The 23,385-nt window shown below is 50.6% G+C and overlaps 1 protein-coding gene across 18 annotated transcripts in view; it reads left to right on the forward strand.

Annotated features, from left to right (window-relative positions):
- The window catches only part of fryl (furry homolog, like), a 76,364-nt gene that overhangs the window by 23,224 nt on the left and 29,755 nt on the right, over positions 1-23,385 (forward strand). For 6 of the 18 annotated variants that reach the window (XM_083670958.1, XM_083670959.1, XM_083670966.1 and 3 more), the window contains 34 exons: positions 43-254; positions 1,526-1,579; positions 3,641-3,780; positions 4,111-4,207; positions 4,752-4,831; positions 5,385-5,465; positions 5,847-6,015; positions 6,488-6,580; positions 6,952-7,050; positions 7,162-7,263; positions 9,425-9,469; positions 10,862-10,965; positions 11,573-11,681; positions 12,064-12,150; positions 12,290-12,461; positions 12,972-13,104; positions 13,191-13,298; positions 13,551-13,788; positions 14,570-14,749; positions 14,963-15,049; positions 15,853-16,145; positions 17,318-17,543; positions 18,023-18,147; positions 18,241-18,298; positions 18,581-18,672; positions 19,182-19,354; positions 19,682-19,842; positions 20,056-20,166; positions 20,615-20,769; positions 20,877-20,976; positions 21,501-21,669; positions 21,996-22,276; positions 22,716-22,856; positions 23,044-23,212. In XM_083670958.1, the coding sequence (XP_083527084.1) occupies positions 135-254; positions 1,526-1,579; positions 3,641-3,780; positions 4,111-4,207; positions 4,752-4,831; positions 5,385-5,465; positions 5,847-6,015; positions 6,488-6,580; positions 6,952-7,050; positions 7,162-7,263; positions 9,425-9,469; positions 10,862-10,965; positions 11,573-11,681; positions 12,064-12,150; positions 12,290-12,461; positions 12,972-13,104; positions 13,191-13,298; positions 13,551-13,788; positions 14,570-14,749; positions 14,963-15,049; positions 15,853-16,145; positions 17,318-17,543; positions 18,023-18,147; positions 18,241-18,298; positions 18,581-18,672; positions 19,182-19,354; positions 19,682-19,842; positions 20,056-20,166; positions 20,615-20,769; positions 20,877-20,976; positions 21,501-21,669; positions 21,996-22,276; positions 22,716-22,856; positions 23,044-23,212 (4,552 nt within the window). In that variant the 5' untranslated portion in view covers positions 43-134. The remainder of the gene's footprint in view (positions 1-42; positions 255-1,525; positions 1,580-3,640; positions 3,781-4,110; positions 4,208-4,751; positions 4,832-5,384; positions 5,466-5,846; positions 6,016-6,487; positions 6,581-6,951; positions 7,051-7,161; positions 7,264-9,424; positions 9,470-10,861; positions 10,966-11,572; positions 11,682-12,063; positions 12,151-12,289; positions 12,462-12,971; positions 13,105-13,190; positions 13,299-13,550; positions 13,789-14,569; positions 14,750-14,962; positions 15,050-15,852; positions 16,146-17,317; positions 17,544-18,022; positions 18,148-18,240; positions 18,299-18,580; positions 18,673-19,181; positions 19,355-19,681; positions 19,843-20,055; positions 20,167-20,614; positions 20,770-20,876; positions 20,977-21,500; positions 21,670-21,995; positions 22,277-22,715; positions 22,857-23,043; positions 23,213-23,385) is intronic. The other 12 variants (XM_083670953.1, XM_083670964.1, XM_083670967.1 and 9 more) reach the window with 6 other exon arrangements.

Genomic DNA, 23,385 nt, shown 5'->3' on the forward strand with positions numbered 1-23,385 from the left:
CCCCTGCGTATCTGACCTCTGACCTCCTCGTTCCCCCTGCAGCCTCGGCCCCAGTGAGCAGCGTGAGTAGGCGCCGTGCCCCCTCCTCCGTGGCCCCCCCGTCGTGGGAGAAGCGCAGCGCGGCCGCCGCGGCCATGTCCAACATCACCATCGACCCGGAGCTGAAGCCCGGGGAGTTCGTCATCAAGAGCCTGTTCGCCGAGTTCGCCGTGCTGGCGGAGAAGAAGATCGAGGTGGTGATGGCTGAACCGCTGGTGAGTTAGGACCGACCGACCGACCTCCTCCTGGTTTACAGGAGAGGGTGGAGGGCACGGCAGACAGACAGGCAGACAGACGTGCTCACACAGACAGACAGACACAGATGCAGACAGACAGACAGGCAGACAGACAGACAGACGTGCTCACACAGACAGACACAGACGGAGACAGGCACAGATGCAGATGCAGACAGACACGCAGATGCAGACAGACACAGACAGATGCAGACAGACAGACGCAGACAGACACTCTCACCCAGACACACTCAAACACATTCTTCTCACTAGGCAGCTTCTGAGGAACTCAGAATGATAGGCTACTCGGCCACTGGCCAGAGAGGCCAAGGTCTAACAGGCCTGACAAGCTATGTTCACGTTGTAGACACATTTGAGGTGTGTGTGTGTGTGTGTGTGTGTGCACGTGTGTAGGCGTGTGTGAACATCCAGGCTTATGTGTGAGAAAAGGCCACATTCCACTGTGCTTTCCTTCGAATGGGAAGGGGAGAGGAGGGGGGCGTTATTTCCTGGAATACCATGCCCTTTTTTTCCTCTTGACTGTGATATCACTCTGTGGGAGGTTGGAGCCCTGCTAGCCTTGTGTGTGTGTGTGTGTGTGTGTGTGTGTGTGTGTGTGTGCTTGCACAGGCATGCGGGGGGGGAGTCAGTGTAACATCAGCATGTAGGAGAGACGTGTCCTTAAACACCCCCCCCCCTCCTCCTCCTCCTCTCTGGACCACTCTCTCTCTCTCTCCATTCAGCTATTCAGGCCTCTATTCATCTCCCGGAGTGCTCCCCCTCTCTCCTCCCCTCCCCTCCTCTCTCACCCCTTCATTTCCTGGTGTGTTTGTCCAGTGGTGAGGTGCTAGGGAGAGTCATCATGGACTGTTTACACAATCGCACACTCACTCACACACACACACACACACACACACACACACACACACACACACACACACAGGCTGCCTGGGTATTAACGGTCGGATATGATAGCACTGTCAGTTCCATCGCTGACGGCCCGATCCACAAAGTGTTTTGCATCGTCTTTGTTTGTTTTTTCCTAAGGAAAAGAAACCTGCAAGGTTCAGAGCAGGAAGGAGAAATTTAAATAAAACACAAATGAAGACAGGTTCATCCCCTTTTTTGGGGGGGAAAAAAAACGGGGCCAGTTTGCACCTGAATCAGACCCAGTGTGAGGATCCATAATGGTGTTGTCATGAGAAATTCCATCTGTCCAACTGTCTTTCTCTCTCTCTCTCTCCCTCCTTCAGGAGAAGCCCCTGTCCAGATCCCTCCAAAGAGGGGAAGATGCACAATTTGATCAGGTGGGTGATGATGATTTGTGTGTGTGTGTGTCACACGGACACTACATGGATTTGTACATCATGAGCCTCTACGCCACATGAATTTCAAAGCGCACAAAGGTGTGTGTGTATAGATTTGTGTTTGTATTTGCATGTGTACTCTCTCCGCCTCCCTTCCGACTCCGATAATTCTCCTCCTCACCTGCTCTATCTGTACCGTGGTGGAATTCCCCCAGCCACCTCCCTCCCTCCCTCCCTCCCTCCACCCAAACCGTCCATCCCTCCCTCCCTCCCTCATTCCCCCAGCCAGCTCCCTCCACCTCTCCCCCATCCCTCCCTCATCCCTCCCCCGTCCGTCCCTCATCCCTGACTGGTGCAGCAGAACTTTGAACAATGGGCCCACCGCAGAGTGCTTTGTTCAGCACTACACAAAGCCAACGCGGATATGGTGCTATAGATCCAGCTGCCTCCATTATGAGGGAGGGAGGGAGGAGAGAGAGGGAGGGAGAGCGCAGAATCGCTGTGTCATCCTCAGCAGTAAATCAGCGTCGGGTGCTGGAGTGTGTCTGCCTGGCGCCCGAGAGGGCAGAGGGAGCAGTTACATAACTCTCCTTCCCAGCATCCATCATCCAGCACCCTCAGCACAAACACACTGCTGCCCCCTTCACACACACACACACACACACACTCACACACACACTCACACTCGTACCGTACTTTATGCAGACACACTCCGTGTGTCGTGTAGACGGCCACTGTGCCACACACTGTACGTACCCTCATTAAACGTACCAGACTCCGACTGGTCGCACGCTCCGGTTTGTGTCGTTAGACCGAACGGTCGCTCTGACGACGCAACCACGGCGATCGAGAGCGTCACGGAAGCGCTGTGTCTTAAACCCGCTTCCATCCGGACCGCTCCACCGCGCCGCTCGCTAATACGTGAGGTTGTGATCTCATCAAAGTGCTGATTAAGTATTTATGTCGGCCCGTTAGTGGTGTGTGTGTGTGTGTGTGTGTGTGTGTGTGTGTGTGTGTGTGTGTGTGTGTGTGTGCGCTCTCTGTATGGGCCGCTCAATAGGATGATGGCTGTGCTCAACAACAGCAGGTCATCCGACACCGTCCTCCCGATCCTGATCAATACATCCTGTCCTCTCTTACTGTATGTCCCAGTGCCGAGGTCACCTCCCTCCCTCCCTCCCTCTCTGCCTCCCTCCCTCCCTCCCTCCACGTCTGGCTCTTTCTAATGCACTCCCATTTCTCCACTCTTTTCCGTAAGTAAGCATGTCTGCGCTTTCCCGACGTGGATTAAAACAGGAAGGGATCGTTGTAAGTGCCCGTGATTACACCACTCCCCTGCTTTAAATCCATACTGGGAAGTGCACAAGTGCATACATTAGAAGGAGGGTTGAGAAATGGGACTCTCTCTCCTTCCCTCCCTCCCTCTCTCCCTCCCTCCCCCCTTCCCTCCCTTCCATGCCTATCTCTCTCTCTCTCTCTCTCCCGCCCTCCTTCCCTTCCCTCCCTTCCCTTCCCATCTCCCCTCCCTTCCCTGCCCATCCCCCTCCCTCCCTCCCTCCCCTGCCCATGTCTCCCCATTCACCACCCCCCCCCCCCCCCCCCCCCCCCTTGGAGTCTTCCCTTCCATCATGTCCAATGTGGTTGAAAGGTGAAGGAGTCAAACACACACCCTTGTGTATCTCCTGTGAATCTGATCTGAGGTTATCGGTAAACACGTTCGTTTCAGTGAGGATCTTGTGCTTTTCATCTCATTCAGTGCCGAAGGGTGAATAAAGTCGCCCAAACGGTCAACATTCTGTGCCAAAGGGGGTGACTTTATTCGCCGTTTCAACGCATTCCATGACGACGCTTCATTTTTGGTAGCCAATCAAACGATTGTCGCTCGGTCAAATACCACTACAAAACACACTTGGCACTCTAGGGGGCGAGTGTGTTCCGGAATTTCTTTGGCAGCGAGTGAGTTAATGTTCCGTGGTTATGTGGATTCTCCTGCTGCGCTGATTTCACTGTTGTTGTCGCTGTCGTTCTAATGTGACTTGTTGTTGTTGTTGTTGTTGACAGTTAATAAGCTCTATGAGCTCCATTGCGGAACACTGTTTGCCCTCCCTGCTGCGCACGCTGTTTGACTGGTACCGGCGGCAGAGCGGCACCGAGGACGAGTCCTACGAGTACCGGCCCCGCTCCAGCACCAAGTCCAAAGGGTCAGATACTCCTCTCTCTTTCTTTTTGATTTCTTTATTTATCTCTTCTTTTTTTTTTTTCTTGTCCTCCTACGCTCCTGTCCTTCCCTCACTCCTCCTCCTTCTCCTCCTCCCTCTCTCCTGAACAAACATCATTTAGTGGTTATCGTGTGTGTGTGTGTGTGTGTGTGTGTGTGTGTGTGTGTGTGTGTGTGTGTGTGTGTGTGTATGTGTGTGTGGGGGGAGATAGTGGTATCTGTATGATACCACTACACAGGGTTTTGGTGTTTATACTGCGAGTCTCTGTGTCTGTGCTAACTCTCTCTAATCTCTCTCTCTCTCTCTCTGTAGGGATGAACAGCATCGGGATAAAGACTACCTATTGGAGCGGAGGGATTTAGCCATAGATTTCATTTTCTGTTTAGTTTCAGTAGAAGTTTTAAAACAGGTGAGCACACTATACACAGACTGTCTGTCTGTCTGTATGTCTGTCTGTATGTCTGTTTCTGAACTGTTGGAAGCGTTGCTTCCCTTTCTTGTCCAACCGGCGCTGAAAACATGGTATTGGGCCTCACCTCAGAGCCCGCCCCTCCCTCAGCTGGTTACCCCAAGAAAGTGACAGTGTGACCGTTTTGTTATTCGTTGGAATCTCAGATTGCCCCTTTTTTTAATTAAGTGATCAAACGCATAAATACAGGACAGAACATGCGTATCCATCCAGAACCTGTTGTTATATACATACATACATATCCATCCAGAACATGTTCTGACCTGTCAAACCCAAACCACAGCACCAGACCCACAGCAGACCCATCCACGTTCAGAACCACCCGTTCTAAACATCATCTAGCCTTGGCTTCAGTAGGGGGGTGGGATGGTAGCCAACAGGAGGAAGAATGAAGGAGGGGGGGGGGGGGGGGGGGGGGGTATGAAGGGGTGGAGTGTGTCCATGTCCTGATATGACAGATGTTTTAATGTTTTGTGTCACACAGATTCCTCTTCATCCTGTGCCAGACACTTTAGTACATGAAGTCCTGAACCTGGCATTCAAGCACTTTAAACACAAAGAGGGGTGAGTGTGAACGCCAGCTTGTGCACAGTGACACACACACCCACCCACACACACACAGACAGACAGACAGACAGACAGTGTGGCCTATTGTACCGTAACCTGTTTCTACAGAGCAGTTTCAGCTCTGCAGCAGGGTCGGGAGGCAGTCAGTAGTTTACGGCTGTTTGGATAGACTGGTTTTACGACCAACGTGTGTGATTTTATGAGTTGTCCACATCATTAATGTCACTGAAACAAAACACAATTGCTGCTTGTTAGACAACTCAGTAAACCTTCACTCAGCTGCCGTTTCCTCGTGCTTTCTCAGGGTTTAACACTCGGATCAGCTATAACTTTGAACATTCATAGTTGTGTTAATGTTTTCTTCTGTGGGTTTTTTACTGTTTATTTAGCTGGATCTCAGTTGGTGTGTGTATTTAGGGGTCTTTCTGTGGGTGTGTATTAATGTGTGTGTGTGTGTCCGTGTGTGTGTCCGTCCGTCCGTCCATCCATGTGTATTCGTCCGTGTGTGTGTGTGTGTGTGTGTGTGTGTGTGTGTGTGTGTGATTGACAGGTACTCTGGCCCCAACACTGGCAACGTGCACATCATCGCGGACCTGTATGCGGAGGTCATCGGCATCCTCACACAGTCCAAGTAAGTGGCCTCCGTTCTGTCACCCACGGACATGTTTACCCTTCAGTTCCTCCATGTTGCCGCCTCTCAACGTAGTGAGAGTAACTAACGAATACAGCGCTACGTACAGAGAAGATGGCTCAATGTAGAACATCAACCTTTTAGAAAATACAAGTTCAGGTGAAGTGTTTCAAGTGAGAGGCTGATGGGTGTGAGGGTGTGTGAGTACTGCTTTGTGCACTGTGTGTGTTTGCACACCAGTGTGTGTGTGTGTGTGTGTGTGTGCGCTCATCCGTGTGTGTGTGTGCTCATCCCTGTGTGTGTGTGTGTGTGTGCTCATCCGTGTGTGTGTGTGCTCATCCCTGTGTGTGTGTGTGTGTGTGTGTGTGTGTGTGTGGCCAGGTTCCAGGCGGTGAGGAAGAAATTCATCACGGAGCTGAAGGAGCTGCGTCAAAAGGAGCAGAGTCCCTACGTGGTGCAGAGCATTATCAGCCTGGTCATGGGCATGAAGTTCTTCCGGGTCAAGATGTACCCCGTTGAGGACTTTGAGGCCTCCTTCCAGTTCATGCAGGTCTGATATACGCGTGTGTGTGTGTGTGTGTGTGTGTCAAAACGACACCCGGGACAGACGCTTTACTGCAACCCTTTCGGTTTTAGCTCTGCAGTGCTCTGTAGCAGTGGCTCATAAAGCCAGATGAGTAACGATCTGAGAGCCCATTACTGTGCTGAAAGAGTGGTGTGTGTGTGTGTGTGTGAGGAAGACTTTGCCAAGAGCAGTGAATGGGGAGCAGTGCCTTTTCATTAAGCTCAATCCGGCAGTAAAAAGCAGCTCAATACGCTGCCCTCCTAACAAGGCGTGATTTGGGAGCGTGTTAATGGAACATGTTGGCTGATATGCAGTGTTTTATTGGGGCCTATTGGTGCCACTAGATTTCCTTTATAACTCACGGCCTCTGGTCTGTGTGTGTGTGTGTTTCTGACTTTCGTCACCTGTGTGTGTGTGTGTGACTCTGTCTTTCTGCGTGTGTGTGTGTACTCCTCAGGAGTGTGCCCAGTATTTCCTGGAGGTGAAGGATAAGGACATCAAGCATGCTCTGGCTGGCCTGTTTGTGGAGATCCTCATCCCTGTAGCTGCTGTGAGTGGCACATACATGTACACATGACACATGACACATGCCATAGCAGGGATGTTCCCTACGCCATTCAGGAGCTAGTGTGTTTACAATAGTTTCCACAGTATTACCAATACGCTGCTATGCTACGACAATACTACAATAGCCTGGGGTCAGTTCCATTTCAATTCAGGTAAACTGAATTCAGTAAACTGAATTTCCAATTCAAAATGTCCTCCATGCTTTTCAGTGCTGAACATTTCGACTTGGAATCGGAATTTTCAGTTTACTTCCTGAAATGACATGGAATTGACCCCGACCCCACACTACACTACAAAGTAGACGGGGTAGAGTTCAGTGGTGACACCTCCCCCTCTCTCTGTCCTCTTCCGCAGGCGGTGAAGAATGAAGTCAACGTACCGTGCCTCAAGAACTTTGTGGAGATGCTGTACCAGACCACCTTTGACCTTAGCTCCAGAAAGAAGCACTCTTTGGTAATCATCTCTTCTATCACTCTCTCTATCTCAAACTATTATCCCACGACGTCACCACTTGACATCAGTTCTCTCTCTCTCTCTCTCTCTCTCTCTCTATCTCTCCCCCAGGCTCTCTATCCTCTCGTGACGTGCCTGCTGTGTGTCAGTCAGAAGCAGTTCTTCCTCAACAACTGGCACATCTTCCTCCAGAACTGCCTCTCGCACCTGAAGGTACACCACACACCCTACACACGCCACACACCCACACACCCACACACCCACACACACACACACCCCCCTAGGCACTAACCAGTTATCAGACCAACAAATGCCCAGTATACTGTCATAAAACAAGATTTTCTGGAACAGAATAATTATAGTAATTGGATTTTATTTTCCAAGGAAGACTCATGACTTGTATTATGAAGCTTATGCAATGAAAAGATTTTCCTATGCTCCCTTTGACGGTATTAAGTACTTTGAGCCACCTTAGATACAGTTTAATTCTGTTGTGTATTACCTAATACTACCAATTCAACCCCCCCCCCCCCCCCCTCAATTCAATGTTCTTTATCATTTTGGACTTAAAAAGTTACCAAGACAGAAACCAAAAGGGCTGGTTTCCCAGACACAGATTAAGCCTAGCCCTGGACTAAATACAAAAAAATCATTAGAAAATCTCCTTTGAAGATGCATTTTAGTCTAAAATTATGCTAAATCTGTGTCCTTAGAAAAATCCATCTTTAAATGTATTAGCAGGTCTTCATTTAGCACAGGTAAGTGGCTGACGGATGTAGGATTTTAGAAGACGTTGACTACACGGTGCACCACAACCATAATGTTTTTGGGGGGTTGTGTGTGGGTTTAAAGGGGTATGTACCTGTACCTTGTGCTGTGATGACGTCTTCCGATCATAATCTTCTCCTCCCTTCTCTGTGTGACTCCCAACAACTTCCCCGCAAGCCAATCACAAACCGATCAAGCCAATCACACAACCTACCTCTCCTCTGTACCATCATCAAGCTAATCCCGCGCACATGCACCATGACTGTAGTGTGTGTGTGTGTGTGTGTGTGTGTGTGTGTGTGTGTGTGTGTGTGTGTGTGTGTGTGTGTGTGTATCAGTCATTGTCTTGCGACAGATACGGTTGCTCCGGGTGACCACACCTGTCGTGAGACTATGTCTCAACTCTCGGTCGATTCCTTTTGTCTGGAGGTTGATTTCATGTTGACTCCACGGTCGACAGTAATTCCCACTGCTGCTCTTTGTGTTTGGTTGGTGTTGGTCCCCCTGATGTCTGTGGTGTTGAACTGACCGTCTATGTTCTCAGATGGTGATATATTCCATTCGCTTTTGTTCCCCCCCCCACTGTGAGAAATAATTCCGATTCCCTTGATTCTGATTCCTTTGTTTTTAATCTGCTGGAATAAAAGTCCGGAGTGGTGATTTTTTTTTAAATCGTTGGTGTTGATGTAGGCCTAATTGATATCCCTGGTCTTTGTGTGATGGACCATGGGGTTCCGTGATTGGGAAATGTAGTTCTTATCGCCCACTAGGCCATTTTAACACTGTCTTTGCTCTCAAATGACCCGAACACAACCTGGTTTAAATGAAGAACGCTGACCCTGATTCAGTTGATCTGATCTCGCCCAGGGTTAGGGTTTTAGAGCAAGACCGTCACAGGGTTCAAATGAAGCCTTTTGGGCAGAACATGACTGACAGACTAATGATGGTGATTGAATGACCCGGGCCCGGTGTCTTGTGGGATTTGTAGTTGTCACAGGCCTTTTTGTTTTCCTACTACGACCATGCAGCGTCTTTCTTTCCTCACGCCATCCACCCCCCGCTCCTCACCATTCACCCCTCTGCGTTGTGTCTTCTCTCCCGTCTACGATTCTCTCTCTCTCTCTCTCTCTGTCTTGTGTAATTGATTTGCTATCTTTCTCTCTTTCTCCTTCACTTTCACAAAGTATGAATGAAACGTTACGGTACATGTCAAAATAGAACACCTAAATAAATGGTCATTTTCACACTGTAGGAACAATATCTGCAGTTTTCGTTATCGTTGATGGACGAAGTGTGTTTTGACATGTATTGCGTTCCCCCAGCATTTGCATTCGTACTTTGCGTTTCACCTCTTGTGCCCCGAGCTGGCTCTCTCCTCTTGATTGAAGCGGCGATAAGTTAGGTTCTGGATCGCTAGGTGATCTGTTTTGCACACTTGTCATTATTTTTTTTTGTGTTTTTCTATTATGTTTTTGTGGCTCTGTTCTCTCTTCTCTAACCTGCATGTCTCCCCCCCTCCCCCCCCCACACCCCCCTCACGCTCTGTGTCTCCTGTCGTTTTTTTTTTTTTTTTTTTGTCTCTCTCTCTCACGTTCACTCGCTCCAGATGCCATCTAACAACAGCATCCGAAAGCAGATTGAGACACTGCAGGTGAGTTTGTCTGGTGTCCCTATCGTGACCCCCCCTCCCCCCCCCCCCCCCCCATCACTGCTACCGCCTTCCGCCCCCTCCAGAGAGGTCAGAGGGTCACATGACCAAGTCATGTGACTGGGGGAGGCAGGGGAGTGAACCCAGACACACACACACACACACACACACACACACACACGTACAATGCTGTGTTATGCAGTGACGGTCCTCTTTGAAGCAGATCCCGTTGAGAGTGATGCAGAGAGAGTGGTGGGACATTAATGACGTAGTCGCAACCTGCTTTGAGTCGTGGTGATGCGGGCTTGTGCTGCTTTGTCTTTACCAGTAGTTTGCGGCTTTGCTGTTTTCTGTGTGTGTGTGTGTGTGTGTGTCGTAGCAGTTAGAGCACAGTGCTGTTGGTGTTGATAGAGCGGACTACGTCATTCCAATGAGTAGCGCGCACACACACACACACTCCCCTCTCTACTTTAAGAGGAAGGTATCTTACAGTATCTCACCAGGGAAGGGTGGTCAGTAGCGCTGACTCATGCTGGAGAACTTTACCGCAGTGTTTTTTTGTGTGTGTGCTCTATCTTGAGTTTGCAAGAGGTTTTCCCCAGTTACACCTCCGATCCTCTTATCTGCCGTGTTGACGCTCTCCTGTGTTCTGCGCCTATGCGTCTTACCACCTCGTACTTCTGGGAGGAAAGGTCACCGCAGCATCCTCGAAAGAGTCTTTGTGTGTCGTCAGCTGTGTTTGTATTGGCGTGTGTACTTTTGACGGGTAGCACGCTGTGTCATTGCCCCTTTAGACACAGATTTTGCAAGAGATCAGGAGATGCCGAAGTGAGGATTTTGTCTGTGTTGGATCAGGAGCTGCAGTAATACTGTCGCACAACGTGGCCATCTAAATATAGCTCGGGAAGGGGTTACCATGGGGGTAGATTTAAATCTAGCAAAAATGGTCCATTACGAAAGAGGACCGATAAATGTTAATTGTTATTATAATCTTAAATGTTACCCATTTAAATCTGATCAGAAGACATGAAGCAGGCTTATTAACAGATCACAGATAGACGGAGTCCTATCGTACCCATCATCAGCTCATTTCAACCGTCTCATTAGATGAGACCCAAAACCGGCGGAATAATTTGCCTGGTTGATTTGTGGTCACAGTGGCGGTTTGTTTGTGTGACTGCATCCGTATGGCTTTTTTTTTTTTTTAGCTTTTATCCAAAGCGGCTTACAGTACAGTGAGCGCATCCAGTCCAGTGTTTTAGTTTGGTCCCAGTGGGAATGGAAAACATACCACCTTAGCGTTGCTCATGCCATGGTCTATACCTACTGAACCACACAGGAACAGGACGGGTCATGTCAGAACGTTTTCTGAACGTTCTCTCTCTGACCCAACAGAACAAAGATCCCAAAATGTCCCGTGTGGCGCTGGAGTCGCTCTACAGGCTTCTGTGGGTCTACATCATCAGGATCAAGTGTGAGAGCAACACTGTTACACAGAGGTCAGTACCAGAACCCTGGGGTCCAAAGTCTTGCACCTCTCATCCTCGCCTCCCTCTCGAAAACACATCGGAGGAGAGGGTCAGAGGGGAGGAGTCTCTGATCTTCTCCTCCAATTAATTTTTGAGGAAGCGGCGAGGATGGATTGAGGATGTCACACAGTCACACTCCCTTACTGGTAACACTTTACCAGGTGCCCTTTATAAAGGGTTTATACGTGATTTAAAACTAGTTTATAGATGATTTGATTATTTGTTTATTGATCCTTTTATAAACCATTTACAAACAGTTATTACTCGTTAGTTTAAATTGTTCGATCCCTTAAGCGTATGCTCACTGTTTGGCAAGCACCAAGCGTCCGTCGAACACAACTAACGAGTTATAACTGGTTGTTAATGGTTCATTAAGGATTTATAAACAAATGATCAATAATTTATAAAGCCCCCTTAAATGTAAAGTGTCAAATTGAACTCGACCAAATTCTAAATCAGTGTTTCGTACAGAACAAGATCTAGAAGTCATCCAGTCGGTCAGGACCGTCATGGGTCCAGACGCTGTCCGCAAGTGAATGTCCTAGTTTAACCCTCTCCTCCCCTGTGCCCTTTGCAGTCGGTTGCTCAGCATCGTTTCAGCACTTTTCCCTAAAGGCTCCCGTAGCGTGGTGCCCAGGGACACCCCCCTCAACATCTTTGTCAAGATCATCCAGTTCATAGCTCAGGTATAGTATGTGGACGCCATGCTTGTGTGCTTATGTCTGTGGAACTCTGCTAACACCAGGTAGCAGAATGTGCTAACACCAGGTAGCAGAATGTGCTAACACCAGGTAGCAGAATGTGCTAACACCAGGTAGCAGAATGTGCTAACACCAGGTAGCAGAATGTGCTAACACCAGGTAGCAGAATGTGCTAACACCAGGTAGCAGAATGTGCTAACACCAGGTAGCAGAATGTGCTAACACCAGGTAGCAGAATGTGCTAAGACCAGGTAGCAGAATGTTCTAACACCAGGTAGCAGAATGTGCTAACACCAGGTAGCAGAATATGCTAACACCAGGTATTTGTGTTATTTGTGATTGCTGGTCTGTTTGGTTACTTCCACAGGAAAGGCTGGACTTTGCTATGAAGGAGATCATATATGACCTCCTGTGCGTCGGGAAATCTCACAAAACCTTCACCATCAATCCAGAGGTAAGACCTACAGTCCAGGCCAAAACAACTATTCAATCAGAGGCAGCCCAGGCCAAGACCAGGCCAAGCCCAGGCACCCACACTGACTGTCCGTCCATCCCTCCCTCTCTCTCTCCCTCCCTCCCTCCATCCCTCTCAGAGGATGAATATCGGCTTGAGGGCCTTCCTGGTGATCGCTGACAGCCTCCAGCAGAAGGACGGGGAGCCCCCCATGCCCACCACGGGGGTCATAATGCCCTCGGGCAACACCTTGCGCGTCAAGAAGATCTTCCTCAACACCACCCTCACCGACGAGGAGGCCAAGGTCATCGGTACGTAAGCGCCCCCACCCCCACCTGAGCCTCGGCTCCACGGCCAATCATCGGAGTTGGGTTGTCGATAGGCTGCGTCCCTATTTCTCCACCTTCCTCCCGAAGTACGCACTTGAGCACTTTCCTCACGTGGATTTGAACCTTTTGACCTCCGGATTTTCAAATGTGTTATTCGAAGATCCCCTTGTCTGTCCTGAACTCGGCTTAATCGCCATGCACAGGAATTCAAGGTAAGGGCTTCTAAGGATTAAGAGTGTCCCATTCCAGTCCATTGCTGTATTCCAAAATGCGTTCTTGCACTCTATACAGAGCGCATACCGTACTCGGCATCTACGCTCTAGGTAGAGTGCAAGAACGCATTTTGGAACACAGCCCCTGAGTGCACAAGTGCGTACTTTAGGAGAAAGGTGGAGAAATGGGACGTAGCGTTGGTGTCTGCTTTGTGTGTCCTGTTGCTGTGTAAGGGGGTTGTAGCGGGGGGGCGTAACTGGACCGGGTGGTGTTTTGCAGGCATGTCTCTGTACTACCCGGCGGTGAGGAAGGCCCTGGACAACATCCTCAGACACCTGGACAAGGAGGTGGGACGTTCCATGAGCATGACCAACGTCCAGATGTCCAACAAGGAGCCAGAGGACATGATCACGTACGTGCCCCTCTCTTACTCTGTGTGGGTGTGTGTGTGTGTGTGTCCTCCTGTACATGGAAGTAAAGCCGTTTGGTGCGTTGCAGGGGAGAGAGGAAGCCGAAGATCGACCTGTTCCGTACGTGCGTGGCAGCCATCCCCAGACTGATCCCAGACGGCATGAGCAGACAAGACCTCATAGAGCTGCTGGCCAAGTAAGGACCCTCCCCTGCCCCCCCCCCCGCCCAGTTCACACCTAGACAGGCTTTACTGTATATGGACTCTCTCTTTCGCTCTCTCTCTCTCTGGACTCTCTGTCTCGCTCTCTGATTTCTGCTTTTTCTCTCACTTTTTTTAAAAATGTTTTTATTGTTCAGTGTTTTTCAGTCTGTTTTTGTGTTCTGAGAAGGCAAGGTGTTCCACCATGGTCATGTGTATAACCCCCCCCTCCTTCTCCCCCTCCCCAGGCTGACCATCCACATGGATGAGGAGCTGCGTGGCCTGGCCTTCACCACGCTGCAGGCCCTGATGGTGGACTTCCCCGAGTGGCGGGAGGACGTGCTGTCAGGCTTCGTCTACTTCATCGTGCGCGAGGTGACGGACGTCCACCCCACGCTGCTGGACAACGCCGTCAAGATGCTGCTGCAGCTCATCAGCCAATGGAGGCAGGCGGTGCACACCAGCAACAAGAGCCACGACGCACAGGTAGGGCCGTGGAGGACACACATGCGCACGCACACGCGCACACGCTCTCTCTCACTCACTCATTCACTCTCACACACACACACACACACACACACACACACACTCACACTAGCCCCACTAAGTCTCGCAGGTGTGTGATCAGCTTAACTCAAATAATGACAAATACTCATGAAGTTCACTCCCATGAAGGCCAGGTTTGAGTTGTTATTAAAGGTTATATATACACTGTGAGCCAGTAGCCCAGGGATAAGGTTACATACACACACACAGACACACACACAGACACACACACAGGGTGTGGAGACACTGTGAGCTGATGCGTGTTTCCGTGTGTACCTTGACTGCTTCTCGTAGCTCTTATTTGGCGGTTCTGTTTTGTTCCATTTGAGAGGTGGTTATTTCTTAACGAGCCACTTTGGCAAATCACGTTCACTGGGAGAGCCGGACTGACCACACGTTGACCAAATAGCATCAGATAGCACACAGATACCACCAATTCTGAAAGCTGTACAGTAACACATTCTCATACGTTATACTGTGTATTATAAATACATGATAATAATATTTTGGATTTGGATCGTCATCTTTACTCAAGTACTCAAGATCGCTGTACAGCAAAAAAAAAAAAAACAATCAAGAAAAAAAAAGATTGACTAGGCTAGGATCCACACTGGCCTATGAATGCCGTATCAAAGACAAGTTGTGTGTGTTCACTTGAATGACAGTACAGCAGGCTTACTGTGTGTGTGTGTGTGTGTATGCGCGCACGTGTGTGTTTCAGCAGGGCACTGGCAGCGGCCCCTCTCTGCCCCTGGAGCGGTCTCCTCTGTGGGGCGTTCTCCACATGGTGGAGGGCCTGGCCCTGGTGGTGCTGTGCAGCTGCCGCCCCGCCACGCGCAGGCTGGCCGTCAACATCCTCAAAGAGGTCCGCGCCCTGCACACCGCCCTGGGCATCGCCAAGGTAACCGCCGAGTCACCCCCCCCCCCCTACAAATCACACTGACCAGGATTTTTAAAGTGACTGTCATGAAGTCACGAGTCATGAAATGGACTCACCTCAGGTATGTGGACGTATTGCAGCAATTACTCATCTCTTGATCTCTCTCTCTCTCTCTCTCTCTCTCCCTCTCTCTCTCTGCTTCTCCCTCCCTCTCTTTCTCTCTCTCTCCCTCAGGGAGATGAGGAGTTGGCCATAGATGTGATGGACAGATTAAGTGCATCCGTGCTGGAGAGCTTCATCCATCTCACAGGAGCTGACCAGGTAAAAGTGACTGGGCTGTTATGTAACACCAGGGCATGAAATTTACATTTTGGTCTACCTGTCTCGTGGAGGAGGAAATTCACCAGCCACTCTGGTTATTATTATTATTATTATTATTATTATTATTATTATTATTATTATTATTATTTTATACCAGCCACATTATGAAGGCAGAGATCACAAAAAAAAAAAACACATTAGCATGACTTTTGACACATTGACAATTACTCCCTGAACAGAACAAACCTTCTGGAGGCTTTAAGTTTCACCTCTATCCCTGTGTCAATATACAGCTAAATATTTTCCCCTGCGTGTTTTCTATCCGGTGCAGTTGCGCGGAGGTGAATTTCACTGTCATGAGAGCTTTATTTTGAGGTTGTAACCAGAAACGTTGTAACTAAGAAAGCTCCTAGACTCCGGGGGTTTGTTTGAAAGTCAGGAGTAGCGTGTGTGAGATGGGAGGCAGTTACAGTCGGCCGGAGGAGGCGGGAGGCGGGGAGCAGGAGGAGGAGTAGTGTCGTCACAAACGTAGAATCAACGGTGAGCGTAATTGCTCGATCGCACCCGTTTGGTCTTTTAATTGAAGCGTAACGTTTGCGAACCTTTGTGTTGGCTCCCCACCAAAGCGGCTGCTAAGATTTACCGATTTACCCACCCTACCCCTGCGTTTGGCGGGTGTTTTAATTCTTTTGCCCTTTGTAACACACACACACACTCTCTGTCTGTCTGTCTGTCTGTCTCTCTCTTTCACACTCACACTCTCTCTCTCTCTCACACCCTTAATCCCCCCCCCCCCCCCCCAGACTAACCTGCTGTACTGCCCCAGCGGCATCGACCTGCAGACGCTGGCTGAGTGGAGCTCGTCTCCCATCAGCCACCAGTTTGACGTGGTGAGCCCTTCGCACATCTGGGTGTTTGCCCACGTGACGCAGGGCCAGGACCCCTGGGTCATCAGCCTGTCCAGCTACCTGCGCCAGGAGCACCTGCCCAAGCACTGCCCCACGGCCCTCAACTACGCCTGGCTCTTCGCCTACACCCGCCTGCAGCTGCTCTCCCCGCAAGTGGACATCAAGTACGTCTCCCTAGGCCTGGGACCGTGAGTGTGTTGCGACTTGTGTGTGGCGTGTGCATCTCTCTAGGCTTCTCTCTCTCTCTCTCTGTGTGTGTGTGTGTGTGTCTGTCTGTCTGTCTCCCTAGACCTTGCTTTGTCTGTCTGTCTGTCTGTCTGTCTGTCTGTCTGTGTGTGTGTGTGTGTGTGTGTGTGTGTCCCTCTAGGCCATGCTGTGTGTGTGTGTGTGTGTGCGTGCGTGCGTCCCTCTAGGCCATGCTGTGTGTGTGTGTGTGTGTGTGTGTGTGTGTGTGCATGTGTCCCTCTAGGCCATGCTGTGTGTGTGTGTCTCTCTCTCTTTGGTGTGAGGTGTTGTGTCTCTCTGTACCCTTGTGTGTGTTGTGTGTGATGTGTTGGATATATTGCCCAGTAAAAGGCCACTTAGAGGGGCTGCGGTTACAGTCTGCTCACCAGAGTGGCCCGATGATGTCACCTCTGTCTCCGCATTGGTGATAGCACACTTTAAACACCATCACTAGAGACTCTGCGTGCGAGCGTGTGTGTGTGTGTCTGTGTGGGTGCAATGACATCATCCTCACTCTATATCCTGATATTTCAGGATATGAGGACTGGCTCTGTTAGTGTCTGCCTGTTCCAATATTTGTGTGGCGTGTTTGATTTGTGCCCGCGGTCGCTCGTTTTGAATTTCATTTGAGTAATGGCCTCGGTGGTCATGTGTACTCTGGTAAAAACAATAACCTTGACATTGAGGAAGTAACAGTTGAGCTACAAAATCAGTCAGGCGGTTTAAAAAATCCATACACGTGCATTTCTATAGACCAGGAGATATCAGAAAGCTCATTGGGCAGGTAAACTGGTACGACCGCTTTTACCGGCTGTAAAATGCCAATGAACCAGTTCGAATTCACCTGATTTCTGTGAGGCTTTTCCAGGGAATTGCCAACTGGAGTATGACACTTTAAAACATTTTATGACTCGCTGTGTGTCTGTGTGTGTGTGTGTCTCTCTCTCTGTGTGTGTGTCTGTGTGTGTGTGTGTGTGTGTGTGTGTGTGTGTGTGTCTGTGTCTGTGTGTGTCTCTGTGTGTCTCTGTGTGTGTCTGTGTGTGTGTCTCTCTCTCTGTGTGTGTGTGTCTGTGTGTGTGTGTGTGTGTCTCTGTGTGTGTGTGTGTGTGTGTCTCTCTCTCTCCGCCCCTTACAGCAGCCCCATCAACGCCAAGAAGCTGAACAGCCTGAGCGGCAGCAGTGACTCGTACGTGGGCCTCTGGAGGAACTACCTGATCCTCTGCTGCTCCTCGGCTGCCTCCTCCTCCCCCGCCGCCTCCTCCTCCTCCTCCTCCTCTTCCTCCACCTCCGGCTCCGTCCGCTGCTCCCCGCCTGAGACGCTGGCGTCCACGCCCGACAGCGGCTACTGCTACGACTCAAAGGTCAGAGGGCACGACTCCCCCACCCCCCCCAGACAGACAGACACACACACACACACACACAGGCAGCCACTTCCTACAGATTGGCTCAGTCTTTTCTACCCCCCACTCATGGTCCCATCTAGAAGTATGCTAAGGAATGAATGAAGGAAGGAAGGAAGGAAGGAAGGAAGGAATGAAGGAATGAAGGAAGGAAGGAAGGAAGGAATGAATGAATGAATGAATGAATGAATGAAGGAATGAAGGAAGGAAGGAAGGAAGGAATGAATGAATTAGATTCGAAGTGTTTTTTTTTTATAAAGTTGCTTCACAGGATGAAATCAACAAACCGCACATGAAACAGCAACAATAATCTGTGCTGTCAGAGCCGACGCCAAGCTTACAGGTGTCAGAGATGATGGCAGGCTTTTCAAGAACGTTTCAGAAAGAGAAAGGTGCAGTCCTCTGAGCTGACGTGCGTTACGGTGACGTTTCCTTCTCAGATTATCGGCACTCCGTCCCCCTCCTCCCTGTTCAAACACGTGGTCCCCATGATGCGCTCTGAGAGCATGGACATCACAGAGTCCCTCGTCCTGGGGCTTGGCAGGACCAACCCCGTGGCCTTCAGGTGGGTGTCTGTGTGTGAGTGTGTGTGTGGCCTTGATTTGTTTGGCTACGATGTGCTACCATGTTTCTCCTTAACGCTGCGTCTGTCTCGTAGAGAGCTGATAGAGGAACTGAACCCCATCATTAAGGAGGCTTTGGAGAGGAGACCTGAGGTTGGTACAGCTGACTGACTTCACCTCCTTCTGTCTCTCATCAAACGACTGTTCTGTCCTTCAACACAACCCCAGCGAGAGAGACTCTCTCTCTCTCTCTCTCTCTCTCTCCCTCTTCTCTCTCTATTTCTCTTTTCTCTCTCTCTCTTCTGTCTCTCTCTCTTCTCTCTCCCTCTTCTCTCTCTTCTCTCTCTCTCTCTCTCTCTCTCTCTCTTCTCCTCTCAGTATATTCTGTATTTATTTAAACAAATAACAAAAATGTAATTTCGTTTCCGTGCGTAGAACATGAAACGGCGCAGGCGTCGCGACATTCTCCGGGTCCAGCTGGTCCGGATCTTCGAGCTGCTGGCCGATGCTGGGGTCGTCAGTCAGACGTGAGTCACAGCGCCAGAACATTCTGTCCCGTTGAACCCACTCCGTGGCCTTGTGGTCAGAGTGGGCCGCCCCGGCCTCGGTCACAACAAAGACTCTTTTAAAATGGCAGCCCAATGTGTCTCTGCTTGGCACTCAGCATGGAGGAGGTAGATTGTGTGTGTGGGGGGGTGGGGGTGGGGGTGTAAGGCCCAGGGACAGAGGTAGATTGGGGGGGTATAAGACCCTGGGACAGAGAGAGATGGGGGGGGGGGGGGGTGTAAGGCCCAGGGACATAGGTAGATTGGGGGGGTGTAAGACCCTGGGACAGAGGTAAATTGGGGGTGGGGGGGCCTGGGACTAGCATCCTGACTCATACATCAAGCTGCCTCATGCTATAGAAACTGACCAATGGGCTGGTCGACCTCAGGTGTTCAGCTCTATCATACAGCTACTGCTCCAGTCAAGAAATACAGACCCTCCACGTTTGCGTGTGTTGATTGACTGACTGTGTGTGTGTGTGTGTGTGCAGGGCGAGCGGGGGTCTGGACGGGGAGAGCCACTCTCTGAACGGCACCCTGCTGGAATATGTAGACCTGACCAGGCAGCTCCTGGAGGCGGAGAACGACAAGGACTCAGACACGCTGAAGGACATTCGCTGTCACTTCAGCGCTCTGGTGGCCAACATCATCCAGAACGTCCCAGGTAGGCACGCACACACACACACACGCACACACACCATGTAGACACACACACACACACACACACTCACACACGCACACACCATGTAGACACACTCACACACACCATGTAGACACACACACACCCCATGTTATAGACGCACTCACATCCGGCCGTTACACACACACACACACACACAGCCACAGTGCTCCCATCGTCCATAACAACATGTTATAAACACTTTGATATTATGTGTATCTTTCTGTGTGTGTATTGATGTAGGGTTCTAAGTGGTGTGTGTGACACCTCTCTCTCTCTCTCTCTCTCTCTCTGCCCCCCCCCCCTCCCCAGTGCACCAGCGGAGGAGCATCTTCCCCCAGCAGTCTCTCAGACACAGTCTGTTCATGCTGTTCAGCCACTGGGCGGGGCCCTTCAGCATCATGTTCACCCCCCTGGACCGCTACAGCGACCGCAACATGCAGATCAACCGCCACCAGTACTGCGCCCTGAAGGTGCAGGACTTCACTATACTAGGGACTATATAGGACTATAATAGGGACTTCACTATTTAGTACTAAACCACCAAGCCATCCACTCCACTGATGGATACTAGCTCTCTCTCCTGCTAACTGTGTGTCTGTCTCTGTCTGTGTGTGTGTGTGTGTGTGTGTCTGTGTCTGTGTGTGTGTGTGTGTGTACCCCCCACTCCCCTCCCTCCCCCCCAGGCCATGTCTGCTGTGTTGTGCTGCGGCCCGGTGGCTGACAACGTGGGCCTCTCCTCGGACGGCTACCTGTACAAGTGGCTGGACAACATCCTGGACTCTCAGGACCGGAAGGTAGGAGATAGAGGAGCTATAGAGAACCCCCCCCCCCCCCCCCCCCCCCGTCCTCTACACTGCCACCTCACCCTGGGCCAGTGACCCTCCCTCCTGGTCCTGGAGGGCCCCAGTAGGTCCAGGTTCTTGTCCCAGCCTAGTACCGTCAATCACACCTGATTTAAACTCATCAACTGATCTTCAGAACCTTGATGAGATGAATCAGGTGTGTCCCTGCTGAGCTGGGGGGGGGAAATAGGTCTGTAGTACTGAGGCTCTCCAGGACCAGGAGGGAGGATGGACACACACACACACACACACACACACACACACAGACACACACACCCTCACACTTACACCCTCACAGACACACACACCCACACACAGTACTCCTGCACCGTGGAGGAGGTACTGTGAGGTAATGTACCGGTGTGTGCTGAGCCGAGGGTCTCTCTGCTGCCCCCTGCAGGTGCATCAGCTGGGCTGCGAGGCGGTGATGCTGCTGCTGGAGCTGAACCCGGACCAGAGCAACCTGATGTTCTGGGCTGTGGACCGCTGCTACACGGGCTCCCGCCGCGTGGCCGCCGGCTGCTTCAGGGCCATCGCCAATGTCTTTCACAACAGGTGTGTGTGTGTGTATGTGTGTCTGCTCTGTGTGTCTGCTGTGTGTCTCTGTGTGTGTGTACACTCGTACTAACACCCATACTGACTATTGTGCTGTTTCTCCGCAGGGATTACCAGTTTGACACTGTGGTGCTACTGAATCTGATCCTGTTCAAGGCGGCTGATTCGTCCAGGGACATCTACGAGGTCGCCATGCAGCTGCTGCAGGTACGAGAGAGAGAGAGAGAGAATCTGACCAGCATCCCATTGCCAGCCCAACTAGGTCAAAACCCACAAAAATAACCCTAACCGTAACCACGTTTTAACCAGTTCCAAAGTTCTTTTGTAGGTCATTGAGGCCCCCCTTAGTTTCCACTCCCCTGCCCAACACATTGATGTACAGTCCTGTCTGTTAGCATTGGGCTGGTTTGACAATGTTTTTAAAAAAATTTTTTATCAAAGACATACGTGTCATTTAATTAAATTCGGTTTCAATTCAAATGCTTTATTGGCACGACTGTTGAGACGACGAATATTCCCAAAACGATAATGTATCAAAACGGCCACCGTTTATTTCACAACCCTGTTTCAGCCAGTATTTATCCAGTATTTACTTAGATTATTATTATTATTATTATTATTATTATTATTAGTAGTAGTAGTAGTAGTAGTAGTATTCAGAAACTGTGTGGTGATTCTGTGGTACCGAACGTAACAACACTGTTATCTCTGTGGGAATGTTTCATTCCCAGATTTTGGAGCCCAAGCTCTTCCGTTACGCCCACAAGCTGGAGATCCAGCGGACAGACGGCATCCTGACCCCCCCCTCACCCCTCCCTCACCTGTACTCCGTGTCCTACTACCAGCTGTCGGAGGAGCTGGCCAGGACCTACCCCGAACTCACCTTGCCCATCTTCTCAGGTCTGCAGCTGCTGCGACACACACACACACACACATAAACACGTTCAAGCAAACAGACAGACAGACACACATATACACACACTCACCATAAGTACTGTATATGTACTCATAGACACACACACACACACACACACATACAGACAGACGGACACACTTATACACACACTCACCATACTGTATATGTACTCATAGACCCACCCACACACACACACACACACACACACACACACACACACACACACACACACACCCCATCCTCCTTTATTGCCATGACATTGTTATGTCTTCATTCCCGTCTCTGTGGTGCTGCCGCCCCCTACGCGCAGAGGTGAGCCAGCGCATCCAGACAGCGCACCCCGGTGGCCGCCAGGTGATGCTGCACTACCTCCTGCCCTGGATGAACAACGTGGAGCTGGTGGAGTTCAAGCCTCACGCCATGCGGAGGCAGGAGGAGGGCACCGGCGCGGGGGGAGGGGAGGACGAGGAGGAGGCGCGCGAGCGGGAGATGATGATGGTCAACAGCCGCCGCTGGCTCCGGGGAGAGGGCTGGGGCTCGCCGCACGCCACCACCATGGTGCTCAACAACCTCATGTTCATGACCGCCAAGGTGACCGCCGCCGCAGTCTGACCAACGCAGAACCAACACAGAACACACACATTCATACACAGAACACACACACACACACACATTCATACACAGAACACAGGACACGAACACAGGACATACACACAGAACACAGGACACACAAGAACACAAAAACACACAAAACACACACACACACACAAACATACCTACACAGAACACACACACACACACATACTCAGACGTGACATGAACCAAATGTTTAGATGTAGGCTGTGTGCATCCTTGAGCGTGTTTTTTCTACCAGCACATGTCTCCATGTTCATCTTTTCTCCTGTTTTACTTCTGTTACCTCTATTTCTATTATGTCTGTTATCTCCGTGAAACTCTGAGACTGAAAGTGCACTTCAAATGAAGCTGGACTTGACCCCCAGCGTGTGCGTTCCTCTGTTGTCCCCTGCAGTACGGGGACGAGTTTGCGTGGTCGGAGATCGAGAACGTGTGGACCACCCTGGCAGACAGCTGGCCAAAGAACCTTAAGATCATCCTCCACTTCCTCATCAGCATGTCCGGGGTCAACAGTGAACCCAGCCTCCTGCCCTACGTGAGTCACACACACCTCTGCTCTGCGGTTACACACACACACGCAGGCAGTCTAACATTCATGCACACACACACACACACACGCACGCACGCATGCACACGTATACTACACAAGCCATACCACTCTGTCATGGCAGCTGTAATAAAGTGTGTGTGTGTGTGTGTGTGTGTGTGTTCCTCCCCCGCAGGTGAAGAGGGTGGTGGTGTACCTGGGCAGGGACAAGACTATGCAGCTCCTGGAGGAGTTGGTGTGTGAGCTGGAGCTGACGGACCCCGTGAGCTCAGCCGTCACACACATGGACAACCCCCCCTACTACCGCATCACCTCCAGCTACAAGATCCCCTCCGTCACCTCAGGTACGGGGGGAGAGAGAGGTCCTCTGCGGCTCAGTGGGTAGAACATGGAGCTTAGGTTGTGGGTTCGATTCCCGCTGGGACCACATATACTGAAAAGTGTCTGCACTCACCGCAACGGAAGTCGCTTTGGATAAAAGCGTCTCGCTAAATGGCGTGTAGGAATATATGAGAGC

Source organism: Argentina silus (assembly GCF_951799395.1).
Source record: "Argentina silus genome assembly, chromosome: 6".
Taxonomy (NCBI): Eukaryota; Metazoa; Chordata; class Actinopteri; order Argentiniformes; family Argentinidae; genus Argentina; species Argentina silus.